This window comes from Camellia sinensis, chromosome 10 (genome assembly GCF_055761805.1).
Source record: "Camellia sinensis isolate YWXY chromosome 10, ASM5576180v1, whole genome shotgun sequence".
Classification (NCBI taxonomy): domain Eukaryota; kingdom Viridiplantae; phylum Streptophyta; class Magnoliopsida; order Ericales; family Theaceae; genus Camellia; species Camellia sinensis.
Window position 1 is genome coordinate 23,259,060 of NC_138970.1, and position 21,070 is coordinate 23,280,129.

The 21,070-nt window shown below is 36.9% G+C and overlaps 3 protein-coding genes across 9 annotated transcripts; 1 reads left to right on the forward strand and 2 right to left on the reverse strand.

Moving 5' to 3' along the window:
* Positions 1–1,896: 1,896 nt before the first annotated feature.
* Positions 1,897–11,873, forward strand: LOC114313735 (syntaxin-23). Of its 7 annotated transcripts, none has more exons than XM_082891053.1 (9): positions 1,897–2,585; positions 2,668–2,739; positions 3,876–3,949; positions 4,174–4,248; positions 4,406–4,651; positions 5,618–5,692; positions 6,151–6,216; positions 6,313–6,378; positions 11,552–11,873. In XM_082891053.1, the coding sequence occupies exons 1-5, from the start codon at positions 2,553–2,555 to the stop codon at positions 4,512–4,514; spliced, it is 363 nt and encodes a 120-aa protein (XP_082747179.1). In that variant the 5' UTR covers positions 1,897–2,552; the 3' UTR covers positions 4,515–4,651; positions 5,618–5,692; positions 6,151–6,216; positions 6,313–6,378; positions 11,552–11,873. The 7 variants fall into 7 exon arrangements, 3 of the variants coding, with proteins under 3 accessions (XP_082747179.1, XP_082747180.1, XP_082747181.1); XM_082891054.1 differs by having other exon boundaries at positions 4,411–4,651; XR_014341821.1 differs by lacking the exon at positions 4,406–4,651 and adding an exon at positions 3,641–3,734 and having other exon boundaries at positions 1,904–2,585.
* On the reverse strand, positions 7,163–10,557 carry LOC114288302 (GTP-binding nuclear protein Ran2). The gene has a single exon (XM_028231796.2). It carries the CDS (start codon positions 10,163–10,165, stop codon positions 9,518–9,520), a length of 648 nt encoding a protein of 215 aa, XP_028087597.1. The 5' UTR covers positions 10,166–10,557; the 3' UTR covers positions 7,163–9,517.
* A 7,900-nt stretch (positions 11,874–19,773) lies between the features above and the next one.
* Positions 19,774–20,737, reverse strand: LOC114298794 (3'-5' exonuclease). Its single transcript, XM_028243418.2, has one exon. The coding sequence runs from the start codon at positions 20,604–20,606 to the stop codon at positions 19,956–19,958; it is 651 nt and encodes a 216-aa protein (XP_028099219.1). The 5' UTR covers positions 20,607–20,737; the 3' UTR covers positions 19,774–19,955.
* Between the last annotated feature and the right edge of the window lie 333 nt (positions 20,738–21,070).

A 21,070-nucleotide genomic window follows, 5' to 3' on the forward strand; every position in this document is an offset into this window, starting at 1 on the left:
GATATCTCAAACAAGGGTGCTACAAAATTTTAGAGTCCTCCAGCACGAGGGACCTATGTTACAAGGGCCCGTAGCCCCCTAACACGAGCGTACTTGTGCTGCGAAAGTTTAGAGTCCTCCAGCACAAGGGACTTGTACTGCGAAACTTTAAAGTCCTCCAGCACAAGGGACTTTCCAAGGATGTCATCAAAACAAAGCTTACTTGATACATTGCCATCCAAAACAAAGTTTATACTTGTTACATAAAATAAGGGTAATCATTCATGCTTGATCAAATACTTAAAACGAAACAAGGCTTTATCAAATCTTTATAACATAGCTTTATTAAAAATATCACTCACATAGTTCTTGGGACATCGGGGTCAAGGCAAAGGTCCAAGTCCTACAAACACATGTCAAAAACTACTGGACATACTTCTCAAAACAAGTCTTGCATGCATGCAAATGATCTCGGAAAAACATGCTGGGAAACATCTAGGGAAAACATGCTGGAAGTCAAAACACTGTTTTACATGTCAGGGAGACATGCTGGGTACCAACCAGGTCTTTGCCGAGGTCCCACACCTCCTGGCCGAGGTGTGGCTACCTAGGCTTCGGCATGAGGCTGCATGCCGAGGTGCGCACAAGACAAACTAAGGTGTAAGTGATCATGCAAGGTAGGCCAAGGTGAGATACGATGCTTGGCCTAAGTGTGAGGTCTAGGTAAGAGTGATCTCGGCAACTACACCTCGGGAAGTGAGGTCTGGAGATCTGGGTTTCCACCCATGAAGAACAGGAAGAACATGAACATGAAGAACATGAATGCTGAAATCATAACTTCTTTACTACAAAAATCTGGGATTTCATGCTATGAGTTCGAAAACATGGACCTGGGTACCCATACTCGAAAAAAAAAAAAACATGGATCTTGGCATGAGCTTTCGGATCAAAACATAACTTTTCTTGAAGGGCACATGAATGCTATTTTCTCTTTCTAAAACCGAACTTCAAAACAATGCATGGCTTACAAATCACATTCAATCATGCAATGCAATAATATAAACATAAAGAACAACAAGAGCGGATCAAGAATCTAACCTTAGAACACGGATCTAACGGTTCGATCTCTAGGGATCAAGCTTGGAAATCTATCCTCTCTCAAGAACTCTTCTCCCTCTTCTAGAGCTTCTCTCTCTTCTTCAAAACAAGTATAGAAACAAATCATTGGTTTCTCTCTCTGCCGGCTGACTTAACTCTCAGCTCGGACACGTGGCAACGACTGGTTGGTTCTCTTCAAAAAGGTGATAGATTGACAAGACAAGACTATGACAAAGTGTATCTAACAAGCTACTCGGTAAGGCACTCCGGCAAGTGATGACATCGGCTAAGGACAAAGCTTCGGCAACTAAGGTGACAATGACCTCGGCTAGGAAGGACAACACTTGACTAAGCTGTGCCACACCTTGGCCTAGATGTGCCACACCTCGGTCTAGGTCATACCACTCCAGGACAAGATCGCTTGGGTGCAAAGGTAACATCTCGGCCTAGATAATACACATCTCGGCCTTGGTGATTAACACCTCGGCCTAGATAATGACATCTCGGCTAATATGTCAAAGCAAATGTGGAGGTCAAACAAAGGGGTTCCAAGATACTTCTAGACTGAAGATGACCTCGGCTTGGGATGATCTAGGCGTAACACAACCTAGGCTTGGCATGACCTAGGCTTAACATGACTTAGGCTTAACATAGAAGGGAAGGGGCAAAGCATGCAAGCAACACTTAGACATAACACATAAAACACAAAGCAAGACGAGATTCATGAATGCAAACTTAACAAGACAAGGTTATGTAAATGAACATGAACATGACTACAACATGAATATGGGTTGCTACAGCAATCTTAACATGGCAAAACATATAAATGCATGCAAACATGACTAAGCCATAAATGTGGGTTGTTACATACACAGATAAGAAATGGTATATATGCTTCATGTTCTTAGTGGAAGTCTTCAACTCACTCTCATGGCACAGAGTGAGTTGTATGAGGTATTCAAGTTGGACTTTCAAGGAATCTCAAGGCACTAAATTATGGAAGGCATTAGACATTTCATAGGATAATATTGTATAATGCTCCTCTTTCACGTCATATTTATCTGGATGGAGCTGATGTGATTAGTCAGATGTCCTTCAGTAACAATTAAATCCCTGTGTTGCTTCTATTTGTTCGTTATTGGCTTTCATGATAGTGTTGGACTAGGAAGCATAGATACGGATACGACACGATAAGTATAAAATGATGTAGTGATAAGGGAGGCTTTTTAGGGGCCCTGATCTTTTTCCTTTTACCCTAGTTCACTCTTCCCAACATATATACATATATACACACATTCATTATCTAACTGAAATAAGGAGCCTCCCAATGTAGAGATTGGGATAAATTAGGGGCTCATAGTGTTATTGATAGAAGTACAGCAGGTTGGATCAGTCATAGTCTGCAAAATGTGTTCATTAATTTCTTCCCACTTTAGATTCTATGAGAGAGGAATTGCGGCAGGAATTGAAGGGTGATGGAAGGCAGCTGGGGGAAGGGATATGGATGGGTAATAATGGCTTTTAATTGTATTTCTAACTGCAAAACTGTTGTTGGAAAGTTACTTGATTATCTCCTTTATTACTTTACAGATTTTCTACTTTATTGGATTTGCATTTCTTTCTCTCAAAGCGAGGCTTCAGGAGTTGATGGGCGAAGAACAGGTGCCTTTCTTTCTTTGTTTCTTTCTCTCTATTGGTACAGTACATAAATATTTATATAAGTCCAGTACATTTGTTGGGGAACAAGTCCTTTAATTGAGCAAATTTAAGTTCCATTAATTGGATTAGGTACAGACCTATTGGCTCTGTTTCATTAGCAGAATTAATAACAAGGGAATTGACAATCCATGAAATTAGTGTATGATTAGTTATCCAACTAGATTAGTGGAATAAATAATTTCCTCTTGTCCATGTTTATTTTGCAACGATAAATATAAAAATATGTAATTCCAAATTATAACCACACATTGGAATGTGAATCCTATAGATTACTAATCTCAATCCTATGCCATAATCCCTCAATCAAACAGGCCCATTATGTATAAAATGACCTTAAGATTAATTGAGCAAATTTTAATAGTTGAATCAGTAACCTATTTGTAAGAAAAAGACCAACAAAAGTAGATTTGGATATATTATGAAGAATTGATCTCACCCAAAACCTAAGTTATATAATTCAATGCAACCAATGAAAAATAGTTACATATGAGAACAAAAGTACTAAAATTAGCATAAAATAAATATAGTTTCATAGAGATCACATAACAAAAATTTGAAGCAAACCACAATTAAAACAAGGCAACCAAACCTTAAGATTGGGAACTTGATCAGCTTCACCTTCCGATAACAACACAACTTTTATATATCTTATATATATATATATGGAGGGAGAGAGAGAGAGAGGGAGAGAGAAAGAGAGGCTCACCCTTTTTCCCTATCCTCCCAGAACTAGAAATAAGGGTTGCGAATGTGTAATTGAGGTAATATAGATGGATTGGTTGCCACATTATCGGTCCTTAATTTGTGATTTGTGCTTCTTACATTGAATTGAATTCACTGACAGGTACAAGACTAGGTACCATATTGGACAACTGGTGAAAGAGACGTCAACTAAGCTTAAGCAAGCTACTGAAACAGATCAGCGTACTGAAGTCAGTGTGAGCTCACATGTGATTGGCATTCTCAATTAGCCATTTTTATGCTACACATAGTTACCATCCTACTTTTTTGCTTCCTCTATTTACACTCGATAACACTTGCATTTTTTAAGCCTCCTATTGTTTGTGAGAAAATTCCAGAAGGCTCAACGGCTTGCTGCTGAGAGGGAAACAACATATGCTCCTTTTGTTCCTAAGGAAGTTCTTCTGCCCAGGTGCGTTGGCTAGATTTGTGATAAGGGTTTTAGTTTCTTCATTAAATATTGAGATGAGTTGGCCAATATTATCAGTATTGGTTGAAATTTGACCAAGTCTTGACTCTGTTATTCATTTTGCTACTTGCTAAATTCTAAGGAGTAATTAGTTGATGTCTCACACATATTTGCCGCTGATTGACTTGGAATATTTCATCTAATGTCCTTGATCAAATTTTGTGCAGCAACAATGGCAATGAGCTGGAGATAGATTCAGCGAAGAGTCATGAACAATTAGCTCTTCTTGTGCAATCCAAAAGGTGAACAACTGAACTTAGCTAGAAACTTTAGGCCTGACTATGTAGCAATTATATGGAGACTACTATAATGGTTATCTTTTTTGTAAATGATTCGTTGTATCATGTGTGAATTGTTATTATTATATATAATAAGCTCCTCTGGAGCAATGTAATTTAGTGCAGACAGCAGGTGGCAATGTTGGAGAATGATATTGTTTTCAATTAAAAATTTATCGAAGAAAGAGAATAAGGGATCGAAGAAATTCAACAGCAGATTGGTGAGGTGAATGAGAATGGTGGAATGTTCACTGGGTTACACCATAATCTTTTTCAAATTTGTCACACTGGGGTTTGGGTTTAAATTTGGGAAGCTGGAAAAGAAGATGTGGAGGCCATGGTTTAGTCAATTTGGAAGGGTTATTAAGTATGTTTGTTTTTTTTCTAACTACTGCTCTTGCTTGTTTGTTTTTCTCTACCTACTGCTCTTACTTGGCCTGTTTCGTCCATGCTTGTATTTGTTGTTGTCTTCTGACCCTTTTGCTCACCATGTGTTTGACAAAATGTTCAAATGAAACTGGACAATGCTCATGTGTTTGACATCTGTTTATGAGGTTTGGTAGTGCCCAAATTGAAGTGTTTAAACCCGGGGGGGGGGGGGGGGGGGGGGTGGTTTAAAATCTATTTTTACAAAATATCAGCCCAACAATCTGATTTAATTGTTATATATATCTTACCTTGTTCTATGTGATCTATATGACTTCATTTATTAGGGAGTAATTTAGTCGAATTGAAAGGTGCTACAAGTATAGGACGAAGGCGAAATAGAACTTTGGTTGAGTCCAAGCTTATTCCTTAGAAAACAAAAGGATCACAATTCTTTTTTTACTTTCAATTGATCAAAATAGGGGGAAGGAAAGAAAGAAATAAAGGTTTCTTCAACGGCTTATGATAAGATGCTTATGAAAAGTTTAGAACACACCAAAGACACTATTTATTGTTTCAATTGCATCATAGCATGATTAAAGCACTGGTCTTAAACCCTAAAGCATTGGGCTCATGACTCGTATGGGGGTTGACTTTTAAATATGGCAAAGATTTTTGTTCCTCGGTACAAATGTTCTTATGGATTGTAGATGCAGATTTGCAATGGAAATTTGACATGCTTATTCTGCAACATTGCTTTTGTCATCCATAATTTATTCTTTGATGCCTTTAGTACTCGAGCAATTTGTTACCTTTCCAATTTTATGCTACTTTCTTCATACATGTCGATACAAGTAAATTTGATTTTTAAATAGTTGATTGTGCTGCCAATGGACCATGTAAATTTGTCATTTATCCATTTCCTCTGCTGCCATTTTGACACATGGTGACTTGAATTGGTTTGTAGGGCGTTGTTGCTGGGCTTTTAGTTCAGAACACACTCAAGTATTTGCTGAAGTTTGGATATGTATCCCCATACTTGGTAAATACTGAGCCAACTCTCTCTCTCTCTCTCTCTCTCTCTCTCTCTCTCTCATTAAATTGTAACACATTATTTGGAAAATTGAACTATTTAACATATTTGTAACAAAACGTTCAATTTATTGAATCTTCTTCATCAATTCATTCTGTTTTGCTGTTAAAAAGGAGTTTTGCTAAATACTTGCATTTATTTGGGCCTCTGGCTTAATTTATAAATTGGAACAACCGGTGTGTGTTCTAATTTGACATTTATATGTAAGAAATCAATAGTTGCGTGCCAATTATCATGATTTAATCTTAGATAAGTTACTAGCTGAACTGGAGGGTCATGCTTTGTATCATTTGGGTGTTGTTGTCATTGATTATTACATCCCTTCTTATTTCAAAATACGAAGGACCACGCATATATGACAACTTTTCAGTCTTGCATATATGGTATAACAACGGTTGCTGCTGCAGGTTTCAGATGGTGACCACATTGACAGATTAATATCTTGCCTGCATATGGCTCTTCCATTTTTTACGGTACAAACTGTATTTGCAATCAATTTTACCAAATTTAGTGGATTATATGATTATCTGTCCACCTTAACGGTTTTTTTTTTTTTTTTGGGTTTCCAGAGGGGTGCATCAAGTAATAGGTTTCTCAACTATTTGAACAAGAATATTGCACCTGTTTTTGATAAGGTAATTAGTACTTTCCACTAATTATTTTATTTGGAGATTAAAATAAATAATAGAGTTTGTAATTGTCCTACATTTTGCGCATTTGAACTAGACCCAACGTTTATAATGTCCCAACTTTGTTTTTGCCAACTTACATTACTTGATAATTGACTTCAATGTGTTACCTCATTTGGTAATGAAATATCATACAGAAGAATGCATTATAAATCATAATGATAACTATGTATTATTACAACTTATGAGCAACTCTTCTCAGGCTTTTTGTAGCACATGAAGTAACTTTAAAAAGGGAAAAATAGCTCTTGTATTAGTAAGTTTGTTGTATTATTATCTGAATCTAAAGAAGATCCAATCCCAGCAAAATACTTTTTCTTCATGACGAGGAACCCCTCCAAGGCAAGGCCACTTTGGGCTGACCCATTGGAGGTTGGTCGAGCAAGGCTGGAGTAAGGTCACTTGGTTGACGAAACCATGTAGGATGGTCAACCAATGAAATTCCCGAGAGCTAGGTAGGAACCCATAGGAGTGGTCAAATAATCTCAGACCAATTCGAGGTGGCTTGATCGACTCCAATGCATAACCCCAATTATGACAAGCGTTTGGTGGTGGGACAAACAAGTCTTGATAGAACGTAGCATGGAAAGGACATATCAAGTGTTCAAATATTTGGCCAATTTGGTGATAATGCAAATATGGTGTTCTTTGTGGTTAGCTGGCTTCAAAAATAAACCTAGGAAAGAGCCATGTATTGGAGGTGAAGTAGATGCCTTAATGAAATTGTGTAAAAAGAAATGTATTATTGATTGATGAGTTGATTGATGTGTTACAAGATTGATCTATTCTGTATATTACAACTCCTATATATAGAGGAGAAGATGGTAGTGGAGTGTGTGATAGTGGAGGTGGTAGGTGTGGAGAAAAATAGTGGAGGTAGTAGGTGAGTGGTATAGTGGAGGTGGTAGGTGTGGAGAAAGATAGTGGAGGTAGTAGGTGAGTGGTAAATTCTAACAGCCCCCCGCAAACTCAAGGAGGATAGAAACTAACCAACTTGAGTTTGGAGAGAGGAGCAAAACAAGAAAATACATAAAAATAAAAAAAAAAAGATAGGAGACACTGTATGGTCGTGTCAGACCGTTGGTGAAGACACTGTATGGGGTGTCATAACGTTGTAGAGGACACTGTATGGTGGTGTCAGACCGATGTAGAAGACAGTTTATGGGGTCATGTCGGACCGTTGTAGAAGACAGTTTATGGGGTCATGTCGGACCGTTGTAGAAGACAGTTTATGGGGTCATGTCGGACCGTTGTAGAAGACAATGTTGTGACAGTTTACGGAGTCTTGCTGGACCCTTGTAGAAACTAACCGGAATCTATGTCGGGACAGTTTACAGAGTCTTGTCGGACCCTTGTAGAAACTAACCGGAATCTATGTCGGGACAGTTTACAGAGTCTTGTCGGACCCATAAAGGAGCTAACCGGAATCAATGTCGGGACAGTTTACAGAGTCTTGTCGGACCCATAAAGGAGCTAACCGGTATCAAATGTCGGGACAGTTTATAGAGTCTTGTCGGACCCATAAAGGAGCTAACCGGAATCAATGTCGGGACAGTTTACAGAGTCTGGTCGGACCCTTAAAAGTCGCACCCTCAAAAGGTGTGCCCAATTTTGTCAAAAGGCGTGCCATCAAAAGGCGTGCCCAATTCATCAAAAGGCGTGCCATCAAAAGGCGTGTCCACTTTATCAAAAGATGTGCCATAAAAAGGCGTGCCAGTTTGTCGGGCGGCAAGAGGCGCGCGATACGCGTGGCTGCCGCGGCTATTTAACCAAGACGAAGGCTGAGGCTGAGGCATACCATTCTGAAACCTCTGAAACCAACCCTTCGCTGAAAAACTCTGCCTCTGCGGAGAGAGAAACTGTGGAACACTTTGTTGCCATTCTGTCACCAACCCTTCCGAACATTACCAGTCTGAAATTGCTATTTCGCTGAAACACTTAGCAACCCAAAAACATGGCCTCTTCTTCCCGTCCAGTTACCCAGAACCTGCTCACGCTCTTTCCAGAACTGAACGAGCCCACAAGAGAAATAACTGGTGTGGTGGCCAGTGAACCGCAACCAAACACCTCTGGTTTTGCTCCATTGAACTTTCCGATGCGGTCGGTGGAGCAAAAAATGGCGATGCAAACTGATATTGAGGCTAATCAGTATACTCTGAAGTCATGCGTGGAAACCATGACGGCGGTCACAAATTTGTCGAACCGGCTGCAGAGTAGGACAAATGAGGTGCAGCATTTAAATTCCCAGCTGGCTCTGCTCCAACGCATGTATAAGGATGCGCGAGCAGAGATAAGCGTGCTAAGGGCAGAAAATAAGGAGCTGAAGCGGAAGGCCACCGTGATGTTCCGATTTGGAGGTCCTCCATATGCTGCAGTGGAGGAGTATGGGGGAGTGAACGTGCTCAGTGGACAAGGAAACACGGAGACCGGACTGGCACGGGACACCCAAGATAAAGGTAAGAAGAAGAGACCTGCAGTAGAATAGAGAAGGAAAAGAAAAATCCCACTGTAGGTGTGGTTGTTTTGTTTGTATTTTATTTTATTTTATTTTATTTTATTTTATTTTATGTTGTGTAAAATGATGATCGGGGTGAGGCCCGATATGAATAAAATGAGTTTGCAGTTCGTCTTCTTCCTCCGTGTTTGTTGTTGTTGTTTTTTTTTTTTTTTTTTTTTAATTTTATAAGAAAATAAATAAATAAATAAAGAAAATAAAAGAAAAGAAAGAAAGTGGAGCAACGGGTGAAGTGCAAAAGGTGATGATAATGTTTTGTGAGTGGAGAATAAAGAAAAGAAAAGAAAGGGATGGTGTGCTATTGCTAGTGCTGGTGGTGCTGTTTTCAAGCCCCGTGATGGTTGGGATGATTAAAAAAAGGGACCATGTGCAGAGAAGGGACCAGAGAGAGCTGAGAGAGGGAGAGACTTAGGACCCTTTTGCAGCATAGCCATAGAGATAGAAAGAGGTTGCTTTGGCAGAGATCTGTCTGGCTCTATCCACCTATCGATCCTCACAGAAAATAGAAGGATATAGATAGATATACTTTGGCTTGCAATTAATTGTTATCTGTATGTGAACCATGGTCAATCAATATGGCGGAGGGAGGTCTGTTTGCAGAGATCTGTCTGCGTCGCCATGGCTTGGAGGGTGCAACAAGTCAATCTGCACTTCAGGAGGAGCAAGTGCGGGAGACTCCACAAAATGAAGATTGGGGTCCCCTGCAAGCTTCCTGGCAAGGTACAAGAAAGGTTTTTCAAAGTTATAGTTACTCTTAGCAGAGATTTCATAGTACTGCAAATTCTTCTTCCTGTGGAATGTAACCTGCTTTGCCTTGACCTGCCTGTTCTTCACATCAACCTTGTTTCCATAAAGAACAATGGGTATATTCTCACAGACCCTGCACAAATCTCGGTGCCAGGTGGGAACATTCTTGTATGTCAATCGAGCAGTAACATCAAACATGATGACTGCACATTGCCCATGAATGTAGTAACCATCTCTAAGACCACCGAATTTCTCTTGCCCAGCAGTATCCCAGCAATAAAATCGGAGTTTCCCACAGTTTGTGAAGAAGTCCAAAGGGTGAACTTCGACACCAATGGTTGGTTCGTACTTCTTCTCAAATTCACCAGTGAGATGCCTCTTCACAAAAGTTGTTTTCCCAGTTCCTCCATCACCAACAATGACAAGCTTGAAGCTCGGGTAATCAACAGTCTGTTGGTTCGGCAAAGCCATTGGATTTGAATATTCTGATACAGTAGCTTGGTGTGTTGGAGACAGAGACAGAGAAAGAGAGAGAGTATTAGAAAATTTTGGGTTTGTCCGGCGGACGGCCAAGGCGAGGCTGCCGTCCGCCGGTGAAGCGGAATCACTAAATTCTCAACCTTGCTCTGATACCATGTAAAAAGAAATGTATTATTGATTGATGAGTTGATTGATGTGTTACAAGATTGATCTATTCTGTATATTACAACTCCTATATATAGAGGAGAAGATGGTAGTGGAGTGTGTGATAGTGGAGGTGGTAGGTGTGGAGAAAAATAGTGGAGGTAGTAGGTGAGTGGTATAGTGGAGGTGGTAGGTGTGGAGAAAGATAGTGGAGGTAGTAGGTGAGTGGTAAATTCTAACAAATTGGGCTACAGAATCCCAGTTCCTGATCTCACATTTTAGTTTAGTTAACTTGTGGTGCTTATGTTGGATGTACTTTGTCAAGGAAAGTGGCTCTAACTTGGAGGTGAGGTTAAATCTGGAAAGAACAGGAGATACAATTGTTGAGAGCTCCTTGTTTAGTGCAATAATGTAGGTTTTCTTTTTTTCCATGACTCATCTTTCAATGGAGCCTTATTTTTTGCATCGGCTATAATTATGTCAGCTTGAACAATTTGTTTTGAACTTGTGGTTGTGAAAGACCACTTTTGTGATGGAGCTATTTCTCTGAACCCCCCCCCCCCCCCCCCCCCTTTTCTCCTAGTCTTGATTGGTTCAATAGATATAGAGAGCTTCTTTGCTTCTTCAAACCAGTTATTCTTGTGTTAGGAGCATCTTGTTGATGGATGCCTTTCAGAAGAATGACTCGGTATATACAATAGAAAATCTGGCAAAATTATGAACGAGCTTTTGAAGCCGTACTCTGATTTTTAGGGAGGATTGCTTTTTATCCTATTTCATCCTTCTTTTTTGGCACTTTCAAGAACCTCATATTTAGCTAGTTTTATAAGAAACACACCTTTGTACGGCTTGGCCTTACCAAGGATAGGACTGCACTTGCTGTTACCACTTTGGCCACAAAGCCAATGGTCTCTTTCACCTTTTTAGTCAATATGATATAGGGTATGAACCAGGAGGTATCTCAATGTACACTCATTCCTGTTTATGAACAAATTGCGTATAGATGATTACAACAAAATCCATCGTGTTCGATATTACGTGATGGGTATTGGACAACCAAGATTTAGATTTTTGCTACATACTTTACCTGTTGAAGTAGCAGAGTGGTGATGAGCATTCTGACATTATGCCATTTCCTTCCCCTTCTGGATTATGGAGGTTCCTTCCTTTATTTATTTGTTTATGTTTGACACTTGATATAGTGTTGGCATCTCTATGGTTGATGATGTGCAGGCTGAGAACCATAGATGATTTAACTAAAGCTATGGTGAAGAAATTAAATCAAGGGATGACAGAGCACAACAAAGCGATGGCAGCTGCTAAAACTGCAGGATAGAACCGAGGATTTTGACGTCGAGCAAGGCACTAATTCAAATGAATCCAATGGGGAAAAGCACGTGGAATCTAAGCTAATTTGGCATGGTAGAAATTAGCATATATGCTAATTTAGGTTGTGTTAGTCCTGTATTATGTATGAAATGAAATTATTGACGTTGGATTAGACTTGGTTGGTATGGAATTTGTATTATATATACAATTGGATGTTCAATATTAATGTTTTGGATGGTTGGAGCTAAAATGTGTGCACATTGTTGAATGCTTGAATGGTTGATAATATATTTAGCGTTGATGGATTATATTGGTTATACAGGATACAGGTTGTATTAAAAATGGATACAGGTTGTTTAGAATTTTTTTTTTTTTAAAAAAAAAAAAAGATTATTTGGCCACCAAATATTTTGGTAGCCAAATATGTAATCAAATGTTTTGGCGACTAATAATTTAGTAGCAAAAACATAACCAAAATTTTTTTTTGTGACTAAATAGTTAGTAGCGAAAACAATTGAGAATGAGAGAAAGAAACTATTGGCCACTAAATTTTTTAGTCACGGAAAAAAAAGGGTATCATTTGGCGACTAAAACATTTGGTGGCAAAAAGTAATGTATTCTATTGGTGACCAAAATATTTAGTCTCTAATAGTTGGTTAAAATTTGCATGTAGAACTTTTAGTGACTAACACTTTTGTCGCTGAATGCACCTTTTGCCGACTAAATACAGTTTCGTAGCCAAATGTGTACTTTCGGCGACTAATTATTTAGTAGCTGAAGGTGACACCTTCCCCGACCACAACAACTTAGTAGCCAAAAAGCCTCATTCAGCGACTAAAGGTTTTAGTGGCGGAAACATAACATTTGCCGACTAAACTAATATTAGTAGCCAAACGTAGTCACTTTCGGCGACCAAACGAAATTTAGTCGCCAATACTATCGCCGACAGGGTAAAGTCAACGAGCTTGGTGACAAAATATTTTAGTTGCTAAATCGTTTCAGCGAAATATTGAACTTTTGGCGACCAATATTTTGGTAGCCAAAAGTGACATTTCTTGTAGTGATTACATATTTTTTTATCGAAACATTTTTAAACCACAAAATGTGTGATTTATTTTTTGAATCCCATATTGTTAACTTTATCAGAAAATTACATAATATTTGCTAAAAAAAATAACACTATTAAAAATAAATAAATAATAAGGTGCATATAATACACATCATATTTCATCCTTTAGATATAATTAATGTTCGTAGCATTAAACTGTGTATTTAAGAATTAATATCATACATATATATATATATATATTCTTAAGATATGTTTCATATGCCATCAACAATTGTTTACCGTTTAGAGAATATCTATTGACATTGTAGTGTGCATGGCTAGGTTCATTATGTTACAAACAAATTGATTTTTACTTCGAAATTTAAATACATTGTTAAATGTTAACATTATTTTCTCTTTAATTCCTGCATAGCCAATGACGGTGAGAATCGCTATTACGATTTGTCATTGCACAAAATGCCACTTCATCTTGTTATTAAGAATAAACTTTATTTTCGAGGAATACTTAGTGACATCAATTAATGTTCTTCTTCCTATTCCAATATGTTCAACTTTCAACATATCACAAAGGTTATTTATATTTACATCATGTCTCTCTATCCCAAATACACTCGCTACCACAATAAAATGAGAGTAAGAGAAACATCCCAGGATAGAGGTACAAGAGAGTACAACGAAAGATCCTTTGCATGAATTACATTGAATGTAGTTGCTTTTAATTAGCATGTATTCATTTTCAAAATTTGATCCCAAATGTTTTGCTATGTATGCTGTTCTTAATAAATAGGAGGTTGGAGGATCTACTCAATTTCTATGAAAACCAAGAAGCTGGAGAAGATAGCTGCCCTATTTATGCAGAAACCAAGGTTACAAGGTGTTCTTATTTATGGAAAAATTATTTAGTTGTTATATTTTGTTTTAACTATTGTCTGAACTTGAAAAACAAAACAAAAAAACAAAAACATAAAAAACAAAAAATAAAAAAACAAAGCTATTGTCTGAACTTGAATAATTTGTTTGCTATTTGGTGGTATTGCTTGGTTTGTATTAGGCTTGGTTTCGCATATTAGAAAAAAGTCAAAAAGTCACTATCCTATTTAAGTCACATCAACTTATTTAAATCACATCACTTTTCTAACACATCACTTCAAATCCAACCCAAACCCAACTCATAATTTATAAAAAATCAAAAAGTACACTTATTTAGATCATCTCAAAAACCCCTTAGTGTGTCTTTTTGTAGTATTTGTTCGGTTTCACCAAGGATCCTCTAGAGTGTTTTTTTCTTAAAGTTTCCTAAAGTGATGTATTGTGTGGTTGAGATTTAATGTTGAAAAATTAATGTGACTTGTCATTAAATCTCAACCACACAATGCACCACTCTAAGAAATTTTAAGAAAAAAAAACTCTAGAGGATCCTTACTCGTTGGGTTTAGCGTATCTTTCGTTGGCTGGGTTGATTGTGCCATTATTGCTTTTTGTTTTGTGGTACAACTGGATTGACTTTATTATTAGACATGTAATAATTTTGTTTGAATATGTAAGTGTGCTTTATGTGTAAATGCGACCAGAAAAATGATATAGACCACTAATTAGTGGTTGCACTACCCACTGCCACATCTATTTTTTGTCTTAGTTTTTGTTTTTTGTTTTTTTTTACTTATCACATCATTAGTGGTGGTGTTAGTGGTAAAAATTTAGTGGTTTGTAGCATTGTTGAATGCACCATGCCATTATTATTTGATGTGAGTTTTTTTATTTTTAATTATGACTAATTGTTGATGTGCTTTTGATAATGGTTGACTTCCTTAACAATGTATGCAATTTATTATTTAACCTCTGTTCTTTGTTTAGCTAATTCATAACCATGAATTATATGTTACGAGGAAAGTGATAAAAATGTAGCTTAGAGGATAAATATTTCTAAATCTTACAAAAGAAAATTTTAGATTGAAAAAATTGTATTCCTCCTTGAGCGGTTAAGATCTTCTGTCCCCAGTTGGTGTACCCATCTTCTGTCCCAGTAATTACATGCTGCCACATGTTGATAATGAAAAACTCATCAATCAAATTAGAAAGGTAAAATCCTCAGTATGGCTTCTCTTTAGTTTGATGAAAGATTAGAAAGGTGCTGTTGGGTCCTGTGGATCACTTTTAAATCCCGTTTCGATAATTTGAATTGTTCACATTTTAAAGTTGAATAAGTACATCATCTCTATAAAAATTAAGTTGACCGGATAATAATAACAATGTATTTGAATCAGTTTTGTATGGAAAAAAAAAAAATGAACAGTGAAAAAATAAACGATGCATACAAAATTGATTCGAGTACATTGTTTCTGTTATTCAATCGACTTGATTTTTTGCATGAATGACAAACCTTAAATCTTAAAATGTGAACGATTCGAATTATTGAAACGAGACTCAAAAGTAAACCCATTAAACCAGACTGGACTATCCAGTTCGATTACGTACCGGAGACTATCCAATTCCAAAATCTCCATACCCTCTCCACCTTCTGTCACTACGAAGCCTTTCCGTATCGATGGGTGAATCTTTTCCGTCTCAGCTGTGTTCTGCCTATCATCTCCTCCAAACTCTCAACATACTCTCTGCCTCGTGCATCTCCTTATCGCATTCATCAATTAACCCAATCCCTTTTTTTTTTTTTTTTTTTTTTGAGCCTATTTGATGCCTATTTGATTTTTAGAATTGAACTCTCAATCTCCCTCTCTCAAGCAAACCGATCAAGTTCGTTGAATGTGAGAAAATTTAATTGCAATTTCAAAATCTTAATACACAGATACACATATGTATATATAAGTGACACACTTTTTTCCAATTCATTCATTGATTTTTAATTATCCAGCTACATATCAAACAAAATCATATCATTTGAGATGTAATTAACTGAGAGAAATGTGCTTAGTTTTTGTCCTTTTTCTTTCTTGATGGGAATGGTTTTGAATCTTGAAGCCATAAATTTTTTATGCTTACATCATTGAGATGGAAATTGAGGGGTACTAGTTTGTCTAGAGCTGAAATATATTTTTCACCAATTATATATATTGTCACCCAAATAATTAATCGTGGAGAGAGCAGAATATGAAACTTAGGGCTCCAAAATCTTACCAAAATGTCACGTTCCAATAGGTTAAAAGAACATAGAATAGATTAAAAGAGAAGCAACAATGGAGAATAGGATCCACACCTGATGTATCGGGTACCCAGGGGTTGTCAAGTTGTAGTTGCAGCAAATAAAAAGAAATGATGAGAATGAGAGAATGGACACGTGGCAGCTTGTAGTCACTGGGATAGAAGATGGGCACAGCAATTAGGGACAGAGGATCTGAGCCCCTTGCGGAAGACACTACTTGACTTTTTGTTGAATGGCTTTAAAGCATTGCATAGGAGTAACCGAAGGAGTTTTGGCACTTGGTAAGGTTTTAGGGTGCAAGTCTTGAGACTTTTAGGTTTTACATTTTCTTAATCAATTTTTAGGGGTTTGGTATAGTAGTTTTAGGACGATCCTCTAAGTGTTGAACGAACTGTATTCAGGACTTGAGTGTGGAGTCAAATCTTAACAGCTGCACTCTCTGACTTAAATGGTATGTGCATTGTGGAGTCGATGCACACACTCGAGATTTGCCCTCGTCCTACTCTGGTGAAACCGACATTAGGTAGTTGATTTCGAAATCGACGGAGGGCAGATTTAGAGAGTTTGCTCGTTAACTAAAAGCATTGCATAGGAGAACAGACTCTCACCTTATGTTATGATCAAATGCTATGTTTGGTTTATAGATTTAGGTAGAAATTTAAAAAATAAAAAGGAAAAAATAAAAATAAAATGTGAATGAAATATAATTACATTATATATATATTTATTTATTTTTCTTTCTAAATCTTTACTTGAATTCATGAATCAAATTCATCCTTAAAAAAATTCTTTATCTTGTGGAGAACTCTTTTTTTGGAAAAAAAAATCTTATGGAGAACTAATATGCACACAAAAAACATGTATGAGCTTTGTCCATTTTTGTTTCTTCACACAATGACAACCCAAAAAACACAACAACAAAAAACAAAAAAAAAAAAAGAAGAAAGAAGAAAAAAAATATTCATATCAAATTCTTGCCCCACTTTTCTCTTGATCTATAAATACTTTTTAATCAAGTAGGTATGTCGCTTACTTTATAATTTATTTGTACGTTTTTATTGACTTCTCTTATTTTTGGTCCTAATTTTCTTATACCCTGCTTTATCAATCCTCTACCAAACCTTTTTTATTAGAATTAAATTTGTTCAAATACAATCGGTTCAGAAAATTTAGCAATCCCTATATTTTGAACAATTATTTAAATTAAATTTTTTATAAGAAAAAAAATCATATGGCTGTGTGATTTTTCTAATCAAGTGTTTGCGCATAAATTCTGTGACTATTTTGTCAGGAATAAACCCTTCTTAAGAAAAGAACTTCACCTAATAAAAGCTGGCTACAATAAAGAATAAAGCATGCAAAGATTAAGAACAAAATAAGAGTTATACAAGGTAGATTTAGACCTAACACCATATCGGGAAGAGCATATATGAGGTTGTTTGAAATCGGGTCATGATTTAATACTTTCTGGCAATCTGGAAATTGAAGTAGTTGAATAATCTGATTTTGTTCTATATCTATTTTGAAGCTTGTATACAAGAACAATAGTGGGAAAAAAAAAATTTAAAATTAAATTAAATTAAATTGAAAAAGAAAAAAAAGAGATAAAACCAAAAAAATTGACCACAGCAGAGGATAGCCCAAGCCATCAAAGATCTACCAAATTCCCACTTCACACAAAAAAAAAAAAAAAAAAAACCCAAAAGATTCAATTGAAAATTTTAAAAAATCCCTAAATACCTCATTATTGACAATACCTTATGACAAACTCAAAATCTGAGTTCAGAAGGTCCCCAGCATCACCCATCTGAAAGTGATCATCATTTGCTTCAAGATCCACTGATTTTCTCGAAACTTCATCTTTTCCAGTAATTCCAAAACAAGCAATCTACCTACTTCATTGTGGCTTCAGCTTCCCTCACGATGATTTTGTTTCTATTCATAACATCCCCTGTAGTTGGATATGGTGGTCCTGTGAGGGAGGTGGGTTTTAGTCTTTTAGGGAGGTGTCCAATACTACATATTCCAGTACTTCCACAATTTGTTCAAAAAAAAGTACTTCCACAATAAACTCCTTACTCCAATTCCCTGCGCATTTAAACTCTCAATTTGGAAGCAAATAAAAACATCAATGAAACACTTTGTATTCAAGTAGTGATACTAACTTAGCCACCAATGGTCTGCCTACTGCAAGTAATCCTATTAGATTTCTGACTTCCATTTCCTAACAAACTCTCTCTAGCCAAACAAGTTTTTAGACAATAACCCCACTCCAAAAGATGTCGCCATCAATTCTTAGTAATCAATCAATGAGCTACATGGTAATATTATCAACACATTGCCTAATTCAAATATTTGACAATTTGATTAATAAACGTTGTCATATCATAAAAAATCCTGGCACCACAACACTAGTATCACCATTACTGATGTTGCGCTCAGTGTTTTTAAAGGCTCAAGGCAAACCAAGGCGCAAAGGTCTCGTGGGGCCTAGGCTCAAAGTGAGGTGCACACTTCACTGAAGCAAGGCACACCTTTTTAGTAAAAAAATAGATAAAAATTAATATAGCCTAATAATTCAAACTTCAACATACGAAAAATGAAAAAATTCACAATCAATAACACTTCAAAAAAGAAGTAGATCAAAAAAATAAGGACAAATCATTTTGCAAAATAAGGCAAATTGTAGAAGAATAAGCCATAAAAGCAAATATCATTACAAATGCAAAATAATCAAGATTCAACAAAACATAAATATCCCAAAAAAATCAGAAAAATGATCAATCACTTAGCTGCAAAGTTGCAAAAACTTCAGAAGATAAGTAGATCAAAAGGAGCAATAAATCCAAAAGACGAAGGAGAAGAAGAAGATAAGAAAAATTGGAGCAGAGGAGAAAAAAATAGAAGCAACAATGTAAAAACAAAAAAAAAAGCCCAGAACCCAGGGTGGAAGATGAAGAAGAAGAAAGAAAGGAACAATCAAAAGGAAGGGGGGAGGAAACAAAAACAGATCCCAGATTTGCGAAGAAGAAGAAGAAGAAGAAGAAGAAGATTTTCAATCCTTTGTGGCCACAAATATAAGTCTAATATGTTAACCAAAAAAAAAAAAAAATCAAAAGCTGGTATTAGAAAGGAAAAAGAAATGCAGAATCTTTAATGAAGCGCGTGACTTGTGTGCCTTGCTGCGCTTCATTAAATGAGACTTGCCTTGCCATGTACAAGTCACATGAGTTGCGCCTTGAGCCTAGGCAAGCCTATTACAACACTGATCATGCTCCACCACTATCTTCACATCCCCTCCCTCAGTTAGTCCTCCCTTCACTCTCTCAAATCTGAGCCACCAATTCAATTATGCCTCTCATAACTATCATTTTGACATCATCCACTACGACCACCATAATGTTTCATACACATCATCTGTTAGGAATTCATAACACCTAACCAATATCGGTGAGACAACAAGCAGAGAAGAAAAAATGTATAAGAATTGTAAATCACACGCATACACTCGAAGACAAGATTTACATAGTTTACCCCAAAACTAGAGTTGCATCCACGGTCTCTGCAGTTCCAATATGATACATAGATAAACCCCCACCGCTCTCAACTCCATATACATAAATAATAATAATAATAATAATAATAATAATAATAATAATAATAATAATAAAATAAAACAGGGCAACAAGTGCAAAAATAGTAAAAATACTCTCCAAATTTGGGATCCACACTACCATGGCATCAACATATATTGTATGGCATGAGTTGCTATACAAATAGTTTAGTAACTAAGCAAAACAATATCTTCCCTAATTAAAGACAGAAATACGAGACCATTTGTATGTTAGTATAATGCAACACAGGCATCAAGAATCATATATTTTCCCAACAAGATAGAAGTAGAGAACATATCAATCAATCATTAAACATGCCCAAATTGCAAATCATAATAAATTTCTCCAACTAGTAAACAAAACCCACCATCCAAATCCATCAAACAGAGATCCTAATTACAAATTTAAACCCATATTATATTACTTCTAATATCTAAAACCCCGATGCATAGTACTCTCATAATAAATCTAAAACCCTGCATTCAAGCACCTTCCAATCTCAAAAGAAAGAAAAGCATCAATACAAGCATACTGAACCTGTTCAGGGTAGAGCCACTTATTGTCCCACCTACTCATCGTAATCCTCTTGGGCTTCTCAATCTCCTTCCCCAGCACCTCTCTCGCCAAGGTCTTCAACCCCGCATTGCGAAGCTCGATCATGCCGCAGTCAACCGCCAAGGAGCGAAGATCAACAGGGGTGGCCACAGACAACCCATAATCCTCAGTCAACTTGTCGACATCGGTGTGAATACCCACACCCACAAAAGTGTAGATAGGGTTGCTGAGGAAGTCGAAGAGGGATTGGGGGATTTCGGGGGAGTAGATGAGTTGGAAGATGAGGCATCGGCAGCCGACGCAGAGTTGGAGAATGGCGGCGGGGTTATCGTGGAAACGGTTGTTGTTGGGTCGCCACTCGATGTCGAGGCCGACGATGAGGGGGTGGAGAAGGGGAAGATGGATGGGTGTGATTTCGGAGATCCAGGAGTCAACAAGGAAGGGAGAGCAAGTGACGAGAGTGTGGATTTGATCGGTGAAGAAGGTTACGTCGTAGAGGTTATGGGTGTCGTCGGGTAACTGGTAGTCTACAATGCCGAGATTTGTGGTTACTGCTGCTGCCATTGATGGCTTTGTAGAGAGAAGGGTTTGATTCAGAGCCGGGAGAGGGGGGGGGGGGGGGGGGAGAATTGAAAAGAAATAAATCAGAGAAATAAATATTTTTATAATTATTTAGGAGGACAAGTCAATGGTAGCACCCATGGCAACCAGCCATAAATAAATGTTTAAAGTTGTGAATTGCATAAGAATTTATTTTTCATATGATGTTTATGATTAAGTTTTTGTTTGGTATAAGTTAAAATAGATTTTGAGTAATAAAAAAAAAATTAGTTTAATAAAATAAAATATCATATCCGAATTATAATTATTTTATTTTTTCTCTTATAATAGTTAAAAAAATTAAAAAAAATTTATAATTATTTAGGAGGACAAGTCAATGGTAGCACCCATGGCAACCAGCCATAAATAAATGTTTAAAGTTGTGAATTGCATAAGAATTTATTTTTCATATGATGGTTTATGATTAA